Genomic DNA, 20071 nt, shown 5'->3' with positions numbered 1-20071 from the left:
AATAATAATCCGGTTCGTCTATTTCTTTGTTTCCGACACACACTGCTTAATGAATAGGGTCGGCCATTTTAATCAAGAGAGACACAAAAGCTACTGGGTCGTCATAGCGACTGTGTAAACAATGACATGGTGGCGATTTCTTTTCCTTCTGTATCATTTCAGATGTTGAGTGCGGGCTTGTGGTGAGATTATTCCAAATATGATAAATTATTCATAAAATTGTGACAATATAGCTGCATTATGATGTCCAATGTCCAAAGATTCTTTTCATATTCTTGTAATTTGAATTTATCGCTTTCAATTTTACCATTAATCAGGGTGCCCATTGAAAAATCTTTTCTTTCAGGGATTATGTTTTTGTACAATGAGGAGCATACATTTCCTGCTAATTTCCATATTATTTGTTCATGTACATGCCATTCCATACGGTGATCCACTTTACCGGCGTATACCTGTACTAAAACCGGGTATACACAAACGTATACATCATAAACAAGCCCAGTCAATAACTATATATACTTCATCACCAAGTCACCTAGAACAGAGTTTTGTCAGAGAAAATCAACATGTATGTGAAATTTTTGTTGATTTGAAGTAAAGGCCACTTGAAAAAAGTTCATTTCGAGTAGAAAAACTACAAATTACATGAAAGGCATTGTAAGAAAAATGTCAAAAAACCGTGAAGCGTTAAATTAGTGATTGTATTAGGCTGTGACTTAGTGCTGAAAATCACGAGGGTGTATGATACAGATGGGTCTACAAATCATAATCCGGTGATAGGATTGGGTCGGACACACATCCGACTCACTCACACGGAAACCAAATGGACTGACAATTAAGATCATGTCCATATGTCCTCAACTCTCTCTGGTACAGGTCAGAATGAAGGTAAACTCACACAGGATAAAATTGATTTGTAAAACTGCAGATGAAGTTTAAAATGAAAAAAATGGAAGATTAGATAAATTATCAATTCAGTACATCTTCATATCTATTTTTAGATTGGACTGTCTTGAAAATGCAGTAATTTACGGGACTCGATTAGATGAGTCCTGAACTCATGAATTTCCAATGGGACTGATGAAAATTTTGAGAACCCTCTAAATTTTTTGTACTGGGACTCATTAAAATTTGAAAATTAGTGTTCTGGACCTACATAAATTGCTGAAAAATTTCAATTGATTTAATTAAAATGTCATCATGAAATACCAGGTATGTTGTAGTCTCATTGATCAATAAAGAATACAACAGATTACAGAAGATTTTATATATATATATATTGATGGTTATTCCTGTAACATCTTAGTGTGTTAAGATTTGTCAATATTTTCACTTTTTGTTTTTTTTTTTACATGCCAGAATGGTTTATAGCAGTAATCTTTTAAATGTCAGTTAACTGTTGCAATATACATCATTTCACACAAACAATATTGTTTCTTTATTGTTAAAAAGTTGAAATTAAAGTACTATAAATAAGTAAAAAAGACTTAGATATAACACAAATATTGCATGGAATAAAATTATGATTATCACATACATACGTGTAGCTCGATCATCATTCAAATACATATATACATATAATGAAATAACGGATAGGTGATGAGGCTGGTATATTACTAACAATGATATGTTTATACATGGCGTACTCAAATTAATCTAGTATTACTTACATAATTATCTTCCTGTTTTTTATCAAGGATATTTCAGAAAACTTCAAAAACTTTGTAATAATCCCAAATGTTGATACAACTCCTCCAGATGACATTTACATACAGTCTGATATATCTCAATCTTCTCTCAGAACCGTGGATCTTCTAGACAGCATAAAGATAACAGTCTGAAGATGAGGGAGCGTCTCGCTAATTTAGAGGGCTGTAACACTACTAACCAAGGTGGTACAATGAATGTGTTTTACCTGAGTACACCTGACAAAGGTAACGAGATAATTAATTAGCGGACGTGTCAGACGAGTTAAAGCCTACAGGTGTATGTGATGATACAGATGATGATATCCTCTGACTCAATGTTTACTGCTGCAGAAATAAAACAACTGTTGAAGTTGTTACGACTTCCCTTGCCCGGGGGATCCACTCACAAGGACAGGGACTTGTATCAACTCGGAGGGGGTCAGGCCGTCTGCTGACCCCAGGGATGTCAAATGACAGTGTCAGTCGTCAGCGGACAAATCATGGCCGCATCGCTGACCCTTCGTCAGTTGGAACATCATGGATTTATCAAATTTTACAAAGTGTCTTGTCACTCTGTGATTCAGCCATCCTTATATCAAAGTTTATTATTGTATGTTATTCTTGTGACTGTCACTGGACAATAAATGTTACTGGGCCTAATGTTATGTAGCTTTTATGTGTTTATTTCAGAGGGAAAGCAGATAAATCGTGTGTTTGTAACAGTAATGAGAAGTTTATTGTGATTATAGATATAATTATCTCTACAAATAGATACACATCGTTACCAATTCTTATTCCTGTCACCTCATCTCAAGCTGTAATTAGTAGGTTCTAATAAAATTTGGCTTGGAACGAACCTAAACGATCAAATATGTAGTAATTAAGACAATATGGCATTATAAAATATTTGTTATTATGTTACAAATCTAGTATATTACAAAAAAAATCCAAGATATGAAATTAGGTCAACTTGAGGATGATACAATTATACAAGGGAACAGAGGAATGATACATAGTATTCTTTAAAATCAACCAGGCTGAGGAGGTAATTTTTTTCCATCCACAGAACCCATATCCAGATTTTGTCAACTGTCATACAAGCAATAATGCAATATGTTACCTGTGAAAGCCCAATTAGGCTGTTGGGGAAAAGATTTAGAATATGTGTATATATTGGGTTTTTTTCCCCTATTATTTCTATGTTTTGGTAATGTGTTGCATCTTGATGCTGACCTGATACAAGTTCTCATCAGTAATTACTGGATTAATTTAGGATTGTCAAACTGATACAGTCATGTGACACAGCTTCATCAGTAATTACTGGATTAATTTCGGATTGTCAAACTGATACAGTCATGTGACACAGCTTCATCAGTAATTACTGGATTAATCTAGAATTGTCAAACTGATACAGTCATGTGACACAGCTTCATCAGTAATTACTGGATTAATCTAGGATTGTCAAACTGATACAGTCATGTGACACAGCTTCATCAGTAATTACTGGATTAATTTAGGATTGTCAAACTGATGTAGTCATGTGACACTGCTTCATCAGTAATTACTGGATTAATTTAGGATTGTCAAACTGATACAGTCATGTGACACAGCTTCATCAGTAATTACTGGATTAATTTAGGATTGTCAAACTGATACAGTCATGTGACACAGCTTCATCAGTAATTACTGGATTAATTTAGGATTGTCAAACTGATACAGTCATGTGACACAGCTTCATCAGTAATTACAGGATTAATTTCGGATTGTCAAACTGAAACAGTCATGTGACACAGCTTCATCAGTAATTACAGGATTAATTTAGGATTGTCAAACTGATGTAGTCATGTGATACAGCTTCATCAGTAATTACTGGATTAATTTAGGATTGTCAAACTGATACAGTCATGTGACACAGCTTCATAAGTAATTACAGGATTAATTTAGGATTGTCAAACTGATACAGTCATGTGACACAGCTTCATCAGTAATTACTGGATTAATTTAGGATTGTCAAACTGATACAGTCATGTGACACAGCTTCATCAGTAATTACAGGATTAATTTAGGATTGTCAAACTGATACAGTCATGTGACACAGCTTCATAAGTAATTACTGGGATTAATTTAGGATTGTCAAACTGATACAGTCATGTGACACAGCTTCATCAGTAATTTAATTTAGGATTGTCAAACTGATACAGTCATGTGACACAGCTTCATCAGTAATTACTGGATTAATTTAGGATTGTCAAACTGATACAGTCATGTGACACAGCTTCATCAGTAATTACTGGATTAATTTAGGATTGTCAAACTGATACAGTCATGTGACACTGCTTCATCAGTAATTATTGGATTAATTTAGGATTGTCAAACTGATGTAGTCATGTGACACAGCTTCATCAGTAATTACTGGATTTATTTAGGATTTTCAAACTGATGAAGTCATGTGACACAGCTTCATCAGTAATTACTGGATTCATTTAGGATGGTCAAACTGATGTAGTATTGTGACACAGCTTCATCAGTAATTACTGGGTTAATTTAGGATTGTCAAACTGATGCAGTCATGTGACATAGCTTCATCAGTAATTATTGGATTCATTTAGGATTGTCAAACTGATACAGTCATGTGACACAGCTTCATCAGTAATTACTGGGTTAATTTAGGATTGTCAAATTGATGCAGTCATGTGACACAGCTTCATCAGTAATTACTGGGTTAATTTAGGATTGTCAAATTGATGCAGTCATGTGACACAGCTTCATCAGTAATTACTGGGTTAATTTAGGATTGTCAAATTGATGCAGTCATGTGACACAGCTTCATCAGTAATTATTGGATTCAATTTAGGATTGTCAAACTGATGTAGTCATGTGACACAGCTTCATCAGTAATTACTGGGTTAATTTAGGATTGTCAAATTGATGCAGTCATGTGACACAGCTTCATCAGTAATTACTGGGTTAATTTAGGATTGTCAAACTGATACAGTCATGTGACACAGCTTCATCAGTAATTACAGGATTAATTTAGGATTGTCAAACTCATGTAGTCATGTGACACAGCTTCATCAGTATATTACTGGATTAATTAAGGATTGTCAAACTGATGCAGTCATGACCCAGCTGGTAATGTATTAGTCTATAAATAAATAAATAAATGAAGTATCTTTTACCATTAGATTACCAGGGATTGAGTCCCTGGTGTGTCGATGCTGAATCAGGCTGGTTTTCCTTAGGTGTTCTCTAACTTCCACATTATCAAGACTTGGATTTATTGTTATAGAACTGTATTAACAAAAAAAATATTTACATTTTGCCACAGAGACTTGTATAACTCTAATGATAATCATGATCTACATAATGAGTCAATAAATGCAGCTAAAGACTTGGTGAAGTAATATCTATATATACATCAATGGGAGCCCTGTTTACTGACACCATGTTAGTTCGCGGGGAAAAATTACATTGACAAACGGGCGCTATTCTATTTATCTCCAATAAATGCAATCTAAAAATCCTTTAATTGTTAAATAAAGCTTTTCCTGAAGTCAAAAACTATCAAACAGATTATGAAAGTTTAAATAAAATCATTGTGTATAGTTTTAACCTTACCCGGACAATACCTCCCCTTGGAGTAGTTAACATGCACTTCTACCCTGATATTTAATAGTCAGAGAAGATAAGAGGTGTGGCAATAAAAAAGTATGGTGTTGAGTAGGTCTTACAGGACGCCTATAATTATACTGTTGTCCTATAGGAAGTGAATTCCAAAGTAGCTAATTACAGATCTGGCCATGAATAATACATATCATAAAGATAGGATAGTGTTTCCTAGTTAGCAAGTGATGTATGAGCTAGCTACATGGTGTGAATTTGGCGTAATTAAAACGGAATGATTCGTAATAAATTCAAGAATCCTATGTATGTAAATACATTCAATCTGTTACCTGAAACTTTACGTCAAGTTCGTTAATATTTACATCGACACATGTTTGATGTGTTACCTGTAATTATTCCCATGCAGTATATGTTAATGTTGAGACAAATTAGGGCTGTACCCACAGGTAAGGAGCCTGTGATTTATATTCACCTGTCCACAGTCATTAACCTTTGATATGTGGAGATAAATTAGATGTCAATAAGCCTATAGGTGATCAGTACTGATTGTCAAGGTAAAACATAACACCTGTTAAATTAACACCTGTAATACCAATAACTCCATTAAAAAAGAATGATTTTCCTGACTTTAAATCATATTTATTGTTACTATTGCAGAATTGTCTACCAGCAGTAGCAGGCTGACCAGAGCTAGAGAATCTGGCCCTTAGTTTCCGTATGTTCGAACCCCAGACTGCAACGGCCATTATATGTTATTCTTTTCTGTTACATAAGTATAGGTAGATAAACAAATCATTACAAAACAAGCATGATTGAAAACAATAATCTCTAAGTAACAAAATTAATGCTGATTGAAAGCTTGAAGACAGAATCTACAACACCATCTAAGAATCTCCAAAAGTATGCGTTTTATTCCTTTAATGTTGCACATTTTCCAGAACAATTTGGATGTGGTTAGAAAAGTGACCTAAATCTGATTATACAGGCTCCTCTGCACCTGTCTATAACAATTTTTATTTTTTTGACTTCCTCTCCTTTCTCTATCTATCGTCCGTATATAACCTGCCATCCATCAGCGGAGATATAAATCAGGACAATAAAGGATTACGATCTAAGGCGATCACCGAGGACTGTAACCTTGGTCCTCTATAGGCACAAACCTTTTATATATGGGGGACTAAATCTGTCAGGTTGGCCTACAAAAACTCTACACAAATCAGACGTGAAGATGCAGTATAATACATTACATTCCTTCATTTCTTTTTTATTTCTTATAGCAGCAATTTAAATTTAATATCTCCTAAAACATTATCAACTTTCCCTTCTAAGTTTCAAGGTCACCAGGAAGTTCAAGGTCATTTCGTATACCTTGTATATTGCAATGTCCAGAACACATTCCTTAGGTTATCCTTATACATAATGGAATTTAATACCTTTAATCAACTTCAGATGTTTTTATGTAACACGTAGTGAATCATCCTGCATTCAAAGCGAAACCTACAACTGCATTCAATTTCCCAATGTAACTAGTCAAAAGAATTTCAATCTGTTGAATCTTATAAAAATTTGCATACTCACTCCGTATGACTGTGATTCTTGCATTCTTATTTTTTTAAGTTTTAGGAAATGAAAAAAAAATTGTGACCAGTGAATATTTTTATACTAAACAGATGATATTGATATTTGTAACAATACCAAATGTTTCAAGATTTCATATTTTTCAGTCATTCAAAGAAAGACAAGTACTCTACCTATTGCAATCAAAGCTTCCCATGTTTTGCATGTAAAAATAATCAAAACCAAAATACATCTGAGTTTATAAGAATATTCATTTTTTCCACAAAGACTTGCACTCAATTATGAAAATAGAATAATATGGGATATTGCTTACAGTCAAACAAACATCAATTAAGATCTTCTTGTTATAATTAGTGGTCATCAGAACACTTCCTCGTTTACATTAGATTTGTTTCCTGTATAGCCGCAGTCGATACAGCAGTCTTGGATAAAGACCAGTATCCAGCCACGCAGGCTCATGAAATAAAAATCAATTGGACTACAATGTCCATCAAAGAGCAATATGGTAATTACAGGAATGTGAAACGCTTGCCCAGAGTCGATTGACCACATGTTCTAATGGTCAGTACTGGTCATCTTGACTCTCACTACTGATGACCTTTAGAGAGTCATTCCTTTTTCATTATCTTTTATCTATCAGACTGACCACATGATATCTAAATTGAGCCGATATACAAACACACCTGAATGGTCAAGCACTGTGTGAAATAAAAAAGGTAAACAATATGTCCAACGATCATTTGATGGCGTCTGGAGGTTAAGGGAGCCAGTCAGTGGGCGGAAAATCGTCATTTAATCATCTTTTTATGGATCTGACAGAAAACAAATTCCTGTATCCAGATTTAAACCTTGTGTAAACATTAGAAAATAAAAGATCTGTGCAAAATGCTGGTGGTTCTGAAACGGGATCAAGACATCAAGACAATACACCTTAAAGTCAAAGGATGAATAAACATCGACCCGGCTTCTTCAGCTGCCCTAGTACAGGTACCAATGGAAACGGAATCCCAAAGATAAACACAAGTTCTGTGTTGAGTAAACATTTCAGTCCTTAAGCTCTGAGGGTCTGTCAGAATGTACAAGACCGCTATATTATGCAGCAAGCCTAGCCCGTCATGTAGCTAGGTTCTAGCTTTGTAGATGTCAATCTGCATCCAATCTGTTTTCAAACCCCAGAATTAATATCGCCTTATTTTTCCAGTCAATATGTTCTGCGTGAGGACTTATTTGGCCGAAAAATGAACCTTGACTATGGAAGGCGAGTGTAAGCAGATGTATAGGAATGTTAGAGATTACACTGTAACAATACCACAGATACACAGGTGGGAGGCAAACATACAATATGTACAGCCGGAGGAATTCAAAGTTTTTCCAATATTAAAATTTTTTTAATTTTTGAAACACTTGAGATTATCATCTTGCACTGAGAACATCTGCCTCTGTAAACATCTATGGAGGATCTGTCAATCCAACAACATATAGATAATGTCAAAAACGGTGCGCGATGGAGGGGGCTTAACTTTGGACTTTAAAATATAAGATTCTTTGCAAAATTCTAAAGAAGTACTCATAATGATAACATCAATACAGGTAGAATTAGATTTTTAACATTATATTAACTTCAGCATCTGAATTACAAACATGTGCATGTATTGCATATAATGTTAAATCTGTTATCTGTTTTGGCATTCAAAATAACATTTTTGTTACACAGCGGTTAATTTTATTACCACATTTAATATGTCAAGTATTTATAATTGTTACAATTACATTGTATAATAGTTTTCTGACTAAAACAAATATCGAGAATTTCTCCTGTAAGTCCGACTGACTGCACATACAGTCAGTGTATCATCATAAGAGACCCAAAAGGTACACTGTACAATGTAACAAGAGATCCCAGAGGGATCTTGGCGCCCACCAAAGATTGATCTATGTCTGACAAATGAAAGAGGGATCTTTTCTCTGCTTTTCAAACTTACACTTCTTTTTTCTGCTTTTCAAAACTTTAAACTATCAAAATCCAAGATGGTGGTCGCAAAATGCAATAGGCAGAACTAGGGTCCTAGGGGAACCTACATATGAAATTTGAGAACAATCCCTTCAATACTTTCTGAGAAATAGCAGTAACAAACTTAAACTATCAAAATCCAAGATGGCTGCTGGTCGGCCATCTTGTTGACCGATCAGTCCCAAAATGTAATATGCAGAACTAGGGTCATAGAGGAACCTACATATGAAATTTGAGAACAATCCCTTCAATACTTTCTGAGAAATAGCGGTAACAAACTTTATCTATCAAAATCCAAGATGGCCACCGGTCGGCCATCTTGTTGACCGATCAGTCCCAAAATGCAATATGCACAACTGAGGTCCTAGGGGAACCTACATATGAAATATGAGAAAGATCCCTTCAGTGCTTTCTGAGAAATAGCGGTAACAAACTTTAACTATCAAAATCCAAGATGGCTACCTGGCCGGCCATCTTGTTGACCGATCAGTCCCAAAATGCAATATGCACTACAAGGGTCCTAGGGGAACCTACCTATATGAAATTTGAGAAAGATCCCTTCAGTACTTTCTGAGAATTAGCCGTAACAAACTTTAACTATCAAAATCCAAGATGGCGGCTGGTCAGCCATCTTGTTGACCGATCAGTCCCAAAATGCAATATGCACAACTAGGGTCCTAGGGGAACCTACATATGAAATTTGAGAAAGATCCCTTCAGTGCTTTCTGAGAAATAGCGTAACAAACTTTATCTATCAAAATCCAAGATGGCCACCGGTCGGCCCATCTTGTTGACCGATCGCATCAGTCCCAAAATGCAATATGCACAACTGGGGTCCTAGGGGAACCTACATATGAAATTTGAGAAAGATCCCTTCAGTGCTTTCTGAGAAATAGCGGTAACAAACTTTAACTATCAAAATCCAAGATGGCTACCTGGCGGCCATCTTGTTGACCGATCTATAAGACTCATATTTTGTCTTATAAAAACAGCATATGCTACCCCTACCCCTTAGTTTTGAGATACAATATACACCATTTTCGGTCATTTCTGCCAAATTTAACCCTTTTATAGAAAAAGTTGTGGTATTAAACTTTTTTTTCAATATTTTGCATATCAATAGGAAAAGTTGTTTTTTTCTAAATCAGGCAGAGAAGTAGGGGGTCTGTTTTCTTACTTTTTTTGCCTCATTTAAATATTTGTTATTTTTCAATATTTTAGAGTAAAAAAAACCCAAAAGTGCTCAAATAACCATTAAATGTTAAAATAAAGTGACAAAATGTTTCATTTCAAACATTAATGCTCAAGTTTTAAATTACTACGAACCTAGTAATGATTAACCGCAAAAATTCGCTCGATACAGCAAAAAATCCTGGTACATTGATGATTTAAGAAAAAACAATTTAAGTAAGAAATGGTAAAACTTTGGTTCCTGTAGCGGGCAACGGGGGGAAGGGAATTAGTGTTCAGTTTTACTCGCTTGGATGAGAGGATATGACAAAACTTACGACCTTATTACATAATCATCCCTCTAGCCATACCATAACCATAACACTCCACTGAAAGGGAAAAAAAAAGACACATTTTCAAAATGGCCGCCAAATGGGCCATTTCTTAAAATCCCTGTATGATAAAATCTACTAAGAATAGAAATGTAGTTTTCTGACAAATTTTGCAACTGGCAACTTGCTACAGATATATATCAATTGTATTTGAAAATCTCATAACTTCTTTTATCTATGTCGAAACGAGACTTCAAAGGGTCTGAAACCTCATACATCCTTAAAATCATCCTACACATCTATACAAAGTGCCTTTACTAAGAAGATTGAAGCCCTATTTGCACAAATGTTTAACAGTCGCCTATTATTAGTAATATATAGTGTATTTTGCCGATTTATTATGCATAAGCGAGGCCTTCGTGCTGGCTATAAAAAGTCTCTTTGTATAGATGTGTAGGATAATTTTGAAAGGACAATTATCGCTCTTTCCAACCGAAGTAACCGTTTTTATGAAGATTTGCTAGAAATGTGTTTATAGCCGCCAAAAGTAGGAGGGTTAGAAATTTTGAGCCTAGAAGCTTTCCACCCTTCTCGTATATAGTACTATGTAGAGTATGATTCTTATCGTTATTAAATCTATACCTCTGAAAATGGTCTTAGGGCACTCTGGTGGGTTCACAATACTGTAATTAATTCTCAGATCTCTGTGCATCAAAACCGCTTAACAAATTGGAGGATAAATGTAGATAATTATTGTTTAGAACTTTCAATTTTGTAGTCAAAAGCATATTGATGTTTTAATTATTAGGAAAAATGAACATTAGAAACAAACCCCATTGGGATATTTGTTGATGGTGAATGTTCTATTATTGAGGGCGGTAACGCTCATTCCATTAGTAAGAAGAGGGGCGATCAGGATGCCGTTGGTGACGTGGTATAGGAGAAGGTTGGTAAGAGCTGTGGTGTCCACCCCTTGTAAGTTACTGAGAAGGCCCGGAGTAAGTTTGTTGAAGGCATCATTGGTCGGGGCAAATATGGTGAGTGTACCTACACATGGTCAGGGATGTAGTACAACAATTATCATCTTTATGTATTCTTCTATTAATTGAATAAAACAATTGGGATATACATATAGTTGTATACTTGTAGACATACCCAAAGAAATGTATTGTTAGTGGAGATGAAGAAGAGAATTACCCTTTCGAGCAAAATGTCAAAAGCTTTTCTTCCTTCAGCATTATGGCAACGTTTCCGAAATCATATGAATGATAAACTATTGAATTATTTCAGAAACAGTGACACCGACAAATATTACACACGAAAGCGTGAGTGAAAATAACAAACATGGCTTTGCTAAGAATGCACTACATTCATAAGCATTTAACCCCCTTATGATTTAAACATAGGATTCATTTAGTCCCTTTATTCCAAAGAATAATTAATGGAGTTCACTGAGCTTATTCAACAGCTTGTTGTAAAATGATTGTCACCCTCTTGCGTCAATATGTTTGATAAACCACCCATGTATATTCAGAAACTTTTGATAACGTTCTTTTCAAATTGTGTAAGAAAACATAAATTGCAACATTACCATGGCAAAATAAATGAATTAATTTAAGTTCTTTCATAAAGAACCTAATAATGATACAAGTATTCACCTATCTAGTCAACAATCAAATATAACTTGGAACAAGTGATTGTCAACTTCTTACAGCATATTAGTGTTTTAACTATGTTGGATATTTAGGTATCGATGGAAAAATACATGGAATGATGCCTGCGCTATTTAGTGTTGTTGTTTCTATCTATGGTTCTATATAATGTTAATTTTGTTTTGATTTTTTTATTTCGACATATAACGTCTTGTCGATGGATAATTGGGGAAGAGCCTTTATCGCCGGTATTGGGAAATGGTCATAGCTACACGAAATGGCATATCTTTCGGTCAAGGGTCAAGACGTTCAACTATGCCAGATTTCGTAACATAGACGTGACCTATAAGATAAGACGTTAACACACAGGCACGTTTAATATATTGTTGTTCTTACTATTTTCGTATCGATAGATATTTGACACAATATGGATGTTACAATATGCACAGTTGAGCACTGCGTCAATTCGACCATACCAGTTTTCGGAGTTTGTTAACACAAATTTCACTGAACTTATTTGATGAACAATTTATAACAATCCATGAAGTTTGTTTTTATGTTTTTTACTATCTTTTAGACATATGTTAACAATATGTTTGAATTTTATGAAATTGCACGTTAAAAGAAGGGTATCACTTTGGGTCTTTTTACGGCCACTCGGTGAGCAGCAAGATATTTTGGATGGAGATACCTTAGGGTCAGCGGTATATTGTATACTTTTCAGAACAATTGTTTCTGGGTTCAATGTAATTTCAGAGGTCAGAGGGTAAGAATTGACGTTTTAAGTTCCACATAATTAAAAGTAATGTATTAGTGAAGGAATGACATTTTTGCAGTTTTTGGCTACAAATCATAAATTGACCAGTATGATTCATTTTTGTGAATTTCAGCTCGCAAAGCAGATAAACAATCGATTAAAAAGATCACACTGACCTAATAACACATTATAATGTCAATGGTGTTGTTAAATCCTGTTGCAGCTACTGTATTCGAGACGCCTGTTTCGATCGTGTATTAAGAAAGCAGGCACACTTTTAACATTCTACATGCAGTGTAGGTGTTGTTTGAGATTTTTACGCAAAACAAATCTTAAATAAACTGTATTTAACAAGGAAAATTCAGAAAATAATTAGTTGACAGACGATGGCATTGCCGTTTTTAAATATGACCTAAATTTCCCCGTCACCAAACCCATGTGACCCTAAAAATGTTATTCCCTTGAGCAGATCATGCCAAATTTAGTGCTAATCAATCTATATTAAATGAACAAAGGATTGAAAAAATGAAAGTCCAAGCCGCGAGATTAAAATCACAAATGAAGTCGCCCTTTACGCAATGATGCAACAGGTACACCTATCTGTAGGTGTTACTCTCATTACACAAACTCAATTAACTTAAGCACCTGCTTTAAACATGGCAAAACCACAAGGTGCTAAGCTTAAGATTACAACCGATACTCCCCGTCACCCAACCCATTTGACCCTAGGACGACGTAATAATATCAATTCAAGATCCACACGCAGTCTCAATCTAGAAAATCGTTATAAAATGAAAGTTGCCAGTCATATCAAATTTAGTTTTAATGTTAAATAGAATAAATACTTAACAAGGTCACTCTTGACTGTTTTCAGAACTGAAATTTACAAAGCACGGATTTTCTAGCAAAAACTGCATACATTGTTTCCATTATATTTATTTAACAACATCATGTTTTTTTCTTTCTTTGACCTCTGAAATTACCAGAAAAAATCGGATGTTCTGAATAGCATAAAGTATACAACTGACCCTAAAGTAGCATACAAAATATTTTGCTTATCACTAAGTGTCCGGAAAAAGGCCCAAAGTGATAAAACTCCTTTACGCCATTTCACCCTTTTATTTTTGGTGAATATCATCTCTAAAATGTGATACATTTTCCCAATATGTACGTGTGTTAAATGTTAGTATGACTGATGTCAGATGGATAAAGGGAACGACAGACATTACAAGGTTCAGAAGACCATCCTAGTTTTTATATACTGTAGATCCTTTTTGGACATGCTGTTCTGTAAAATCATACACATGACATATAAATATCTTACCAGGGCTGTCCAGTGCTCCACTGAGTTGGGCTTGGTTCAGAAGTCCCTCTAAGATACTAAATTCGCTGTTACCCTGTATATACTGGAACAAAGTCCTGTTTTCAGCACAGAGTCCAATGGCCAGTTGGGACAGGACTAAGAGTAGGACCTTCATGTTGATACCACTGAGGGACTGCTTCCGTACAAGGTCTGGTGCTACAAAAGGGCTTTGACGTCTGTTACAGTCAACGTTGTACACCTTAATGGCCGATTGGTGAGAAAACCCAGGTGTCGTTATTATGAAATATTCGATCAGTTTAGTTTAGTGTGCTTATATACGGCTGGCAGTCTGATAAACTCTGAGGAAGTGTATACGTACCAAATATAGGAATTTACTTCCAAATTCTTGTATCTATTGACTGTTTATCCTTTTATCGCCAAGTTATAGATATAGTCTGTTTACATAATTGTATAATCTTTTTTTCATTTTTTAATTTCCGACAAATGTTATCAAGATTATGTCATAATGTCCTTGACATAAAAAAGTGTATGTCATCCATTACAATAAACTTTATTGTCATTCATGTAACACTGTCACAATAAGTTAAGCTACACAGTTTGTTAGTGAATTATTACAAAATAGTAATGGGCCTAAAAGAAATTAGTTTCGGGCCAGTTGAAGAATTCTATAGGGAAATGTAGACAGACGAAATATTAGGGTTTTACTTTTTACAAAAGAATTTGCAATCATTTACTTTACACTGTGTCAGTTTTGGATCCAAAGTATAACATAACAATTATGAATCGGTGCAGGCAAGAACGGTAAGGTTCGCCCTGAATGACTACGCATGCAACAATCTTCTTATTTCATGTTCTATTAACTAAAGTGGTGCACACTTCAGATCAGAGGTCACGTTTCAGAAATGATTATTGTTCTATCGCATCTGTAATGTCACTGAAGACACCCGTTTATCACACTAGATTACTCATACTGGAAAAAGACGACAAACTATACGAGCTGATTGGGGAGACAAAACCACTTCGACAGGCTCTAGGACTGATTGGGGAGACAACACCACCTCGACAGGCCCTAGATCTGATTGGGGAGATAACACCACTTCGACTGGCCCTGGATCTGATTGTGGAGACAACACCACTTCGACAGGCCCCAGGACTGATTGGGGAGACAACACTACTTCGACTGGCCCTAGATCTGATTGGGGAGAGGCCCTAGATCTTGGGAGACAACGACACTTCGACTGATTGGGGCCCCAGATCTGATTGGGGGAGACAAACATCACTTCAACAGGCCCTAGATCTGATTTTGTCGACAGGCCCTAGGAGAGACAACACCACTTCGAAGGCCCTAGATCTGATTGGGGAGACAACACCACTTCGACAGGCCCTAGATCTGATTTGGGGAGACAACACCACTTCGACAGGCCCTAGATCTGATTGGAGAGAACAACACCACTTCGACAGGCCCTAGGACTGAATGGGGAGACAACACCACTTCGACTGATCTGATTGGTGAGACAACACCACTTCGACAGGCCCTAGATCTGATTGGGGAGACAACACCACTTCGTCAGGCCCTAGATCTGATTGGGGAGAAAACACCACTTCGACAGGCCCTAGGATCTGATTGGGGGAGACAACACCACTTCGACTAGAGGACAACACCACTTCGACACCTAGATCTGATTGGGGAGACAACACCACTTCGACAGGCCCTAGATCTGATTGGGGAGACAACACCACTTCGACAGGCCCTAGGACTGATTGGGGAGACAACACCACTTCGACAGGCCCTAGATCTGATTGGGGAGACAACACCACTTCGACAGGCCCTAGATCTGATTGGGGAGACAACACCACTTCGACAGGCCCTAGATCTGATTGGGGAGACAACACCACTTCGACAGGCCCTAGATCTGATTGGGGAGACAACACCACTTCGACAGGCCCTAGATCTGATTGGGGAGACAACACCACTTCGACAGGCCCTAGATCTGATTGGGGAGACAACACCACTTCGACAGGCCCTAGATCTGATTGGGGAGACAACACCACTTCGACAGGTCCCTAGGATCTGATTGGGGAGACAACACCACTTCGACAGGCCCTAGACTGATTGGGAGACAACACCACTTCGACAGGCCCTAGGATCTGATTGGGGAGACAACACCACTTCGACAGGCCCTAGATCTGATTGGGGAGACAACACCACCACAGGAGGCCCTAGGACAGGCCCTAGGATCTGATTGGGGAGACAACACCACTTCGACAGGCCCTAGATCTGATTGGGGAGACAACACCACTTCGACAGGCCCTAGATCTGATTGGGGAGACAACACCACTTCGACAGGCCCTAGATCTGATTGGGGAGACAACACCACTTCGACAGGCCCTAGATCTGACTCACAACACCACTTCGACAGGCCCTAGATCTGATTGGGGAGACAACACCACTTCGACAGGCCCCTGATTGGGGAGACAACACCAGACAGGCCCCTGATCTGATTGGGGAGACAACACCACTTCGACAGGCCTAGATCTGGGGGAGACTTTGGCCCTAGAGACAACACACCACTTTCGACAGGCCCTAGATCTGATTGGGGGAGACAACACCACTTCGACAGGCCCTAGATCTGATTGGGGAGACAACACCACTTCGACAGGCCCTAGATCTGATTGGGGAGACAACACCACTTCACAGGCCCTAGATCTGATTTGGGGAGACAACAGACAGGCCCTAGGACTGATTGGGGAGACAACACCACTTCGACAGGCCCTAGATCTGATTGGGGAGACAACACCACTTCGACAGGCCCTAGATCTGATTGGGGAGACAACACCACTTCGACAGGCCCTAGATCTGATTGGGGAGACAACACCACTTCGACAGGCCCTAGATCTGATTGGGGAGACAACACCACTTCGACAGGCCCTAGATCTGATTGGTGAGACAACACCCACTTCGACAGACAACAACACCACTTCGACAGGCCCTAGATCTGATTGGGGAGACAACACCACTTCGACAGGCCCTAGATCTGATTTGTGAGACAGCACACCCACTTCGACAGGCCCTAGATAATTCTGATTGGGAGACAACACCACTTCGACAGGCCCTAGATCTGATTGGGGAGACAACACCACTTCGACAGGCCCTAGATCTGATTGGGGAGACAACACCACTTCGACAGGCCCTAGATCTGATTGGGGAGACAACACCACTTCGACAGGCCCTAGATCTGATTGGGGAGACAACACCACTTCGACAGGCCCTAGATCTGATTGGGGAGACAACACTACTTCGACAGGCCCTAGATCTGATTGGTGAGACAACACCACTTCGACAGGCCCTAGATCTGATTGGGGAGACAACACCACTTCGACAGGCCCTAGATCTGATTGGGGAGACAACACACCACTTCGACAGGCCCTAGATCTGATTGGGGGAGACAACACCACTTCGACAGGGCCTCCATTGTTCTCTCCTGATTGGTGAGACAAAACACTTAACTCTCGACCACTCGGCTTAGTTCATGTTTGGGGAGATCATTCACTACCTTCGACAGGCCCTAGATCTGATTGGGGAGGAGAAAACATAACTTCAACTGGCTCTCTAGATCCTGACTTGTGGTGACAACTCTACCTTCGATCAGGCCACCTAGATAACTATTTTGGCAAGTCATCCACACGACTTTCAAACAGGCATCCTACGAATCTGATTGGCCGGAGACATACAGGCCACTTCGGAAATGGCCCTAGAGTCAATGGAACACCCCACCACTTCCATAGGGCCCTAGAGACTGAAGGGGGGAGCCTTACAGCACTTCGACTGGCCTTTGAGATGAATGGTGGAGACAACATCACTTCTTCGACCGGCTCCATATTTCTGATCTGGACTCGGTGACCAACCACCAACTTCGCCGACAGGACCTAACAATCTGATTGGGGTGTAAAACACCACTTCGTCAGGCCACTACATCGTGATTGGTGTGAAAACACCACTTCTCGACAAGATCTAGTATTTGATTGGGGAGGACTTACACACCACATCTACAAGATCTTGCGACTGATTGGGGGAGTCAAACACCCACATTCTTACAGGCCCTCTGTGACATGATTGGGGTGACTACATCATTTCGCGTGCTGGCTCTAGGGGACTGATTGGTATGACAACATCATTTCGACAGGTCCCTAGAGCTGATTGGGGAGACAACACCACTTCTCACCAGGCCCTAGATCTGATTGGGAAGACAACACCACTTCGACAGTCCCTAGAATTCTGTATTGGAAGAACAACACCACTTCCACAGGCCCTTCTGATCTGATTTGGGAGACAACAGCCTTCGACTGGGCTCCCCAGGACTGATTCGCGTTGAGAACAAACACTTACTTCGACAGGCTCTAGATCTGATTGGGGTGTGACACAACACCACATTCGCCAGGCCCTAAATCCCTGATTGGAGGTGACAACTACCACTTCTACGTCAGGCCCTACATCTGATTTGGTAGAGAACAACACCAACTTCGACAGAGGCTAGGACCTGGATTGGGGTGTACAATCCACCAACTTTCGACAAGATCTAGTTCTGATTGGGGTAACAGGTCTACATGCCACTTCCTAGGACTGATTGGTGAGACAACACCACTTCTACAGGCCCTAGACTGATTGGGGAACAACACCATTTCGAGCAGGCCCTAGGACCTGATTGGGGAGGACAATTATCCACATTCGACAGGCCCCTATGACTCTGATGGTGGAGGACAACCACTCTCACTTCGATGCGCCCTAGATACTGATTGGGTGAGGAACACTACACCGAACAGAGGCTTTAGACTGATCGGCCCCTAAAGATCGATATCCCAGGGACTGAGGTGACAACGACACACTTCGTACAGGCCCTAGATCTGATTGAGCAGACAACACCATTTTGACAGGCCCTAGATATGAATTAGGCGTAGACAAACACTACATGTTGAACAGGACTAGATCTTGACTGAGGAGACAACACCACTTCGTGACAGGCTCTAGATCACAGATTGGGGAGACAACACCACTTCGACAGGCCCTAAATCTGATTGAGGGGTGGACATCACCAGTTTCGACAGGCCCTACATCGGATTGAGACGAACGGACTTCTACAGTACCCTAGGACACGATTGGGGTACAGGAGACCCCAGCCACTTCTACAGGTCGACTGATTGGGGAGACAACACCATTTGCGACAGCCCATACATCTGATTGGGGAGGACAACCACGCACTTCGACAATGGCCAGTAGATCTGATTGGGGAGACAACACCCACTTCGGACTGGCCCCTAAGACTCTTGATTGCGGGAGAATCAAAACCACTTCGACAGGCTTAGACCCAAGATCTGAGATTGGGGAGACGAACCACCACTTCTCACATGGCAACTTATGATCTGATTGGTGAGACCAACACTCCTTCGTACAGGCCCTAGATCTGATACAGGGGAGACAGACACTACTATCGACAGCCCCTTTAGATTTGCGGACGTGAGTGGGACATGACACCACTTCGACTGGCCCTTGATCTGAATTGGGGAGACTAGCGCCCACTTCTACTAGGCCCTAGCTAATCGCACGATTGGGGAGACAACACTACTTCGACAGGCCCTAGATCTGACTTGAGGAGACCAGATCAACACCACGTCGCGACCAAGGCCCTAGGATTTGTATCTTGGTGAGACAACACCCACTTCGACTGGGTGAACTCTAGATCTGATTGGTGATGACAACACCCACTTCTACAGGCCCTAGGATCTGATTGGGGAGACATACACCATTTCGACAGGCCCTAAGGATCTGATTGGGGAGGACAACCGGGACCACACTTCGACCAGGCCCTCCCTAGATCTGATTGGTGAGCGACTCAACCCCACCGGCGTCGACAGGCCCTAGATCTGATTGGGAGAGACA

The 20071-nt window shown here is 39.1% G+C and overlaps 1 protein-coding gene across 1 annotated transcript; it reads right to left on the bottom strand.

The window, feature by feature from the left end:
- Positions 1 to 11208: 11208 nt before the first annotated feature.
- LOC138327407 (protein sll1483-like) lies at positions 11209 to 14421 on the bottom strand. The gene is made up of 2 exons (XM_069273473.1): positions 14137 to 14421; positions 11209 to 11450 (listed from the first exon to the last, which is right to left on the bottom strand). Exons 1-2 carry the CDS (start codon positions 14288 to 14290, stop codon positions 11224 to 11226), a joined length of 381 nt encoding a protein of 126 aa, XP_069129574.1. The 5' UTR covers positions 14291 to 14421; the 3' UTR covers positions 11209 to 11223.
- Between the last annotated feature and the right edge of the window lie 5650 nt (positions 14422 to 20071).

Source organism: Argopecten irradians, chromosome 7 (genome assembly GCF_041381155.1).
Source record: "Argopecten irradians isolate NY chromosome 7, Ai_NY, whole genome shotgun sequence".
NCBI classification, from domain to species: Eukaryota; Metazoa; Mollusca; class Bivalvia; order Pectinida; family Pectinidae; genus Argopecten; species Argopecten irradians.
Note: the sequence above shows the minus strand (reverse complement) of the source record. Positions and strands in the feature narration are given on the sequence as shown.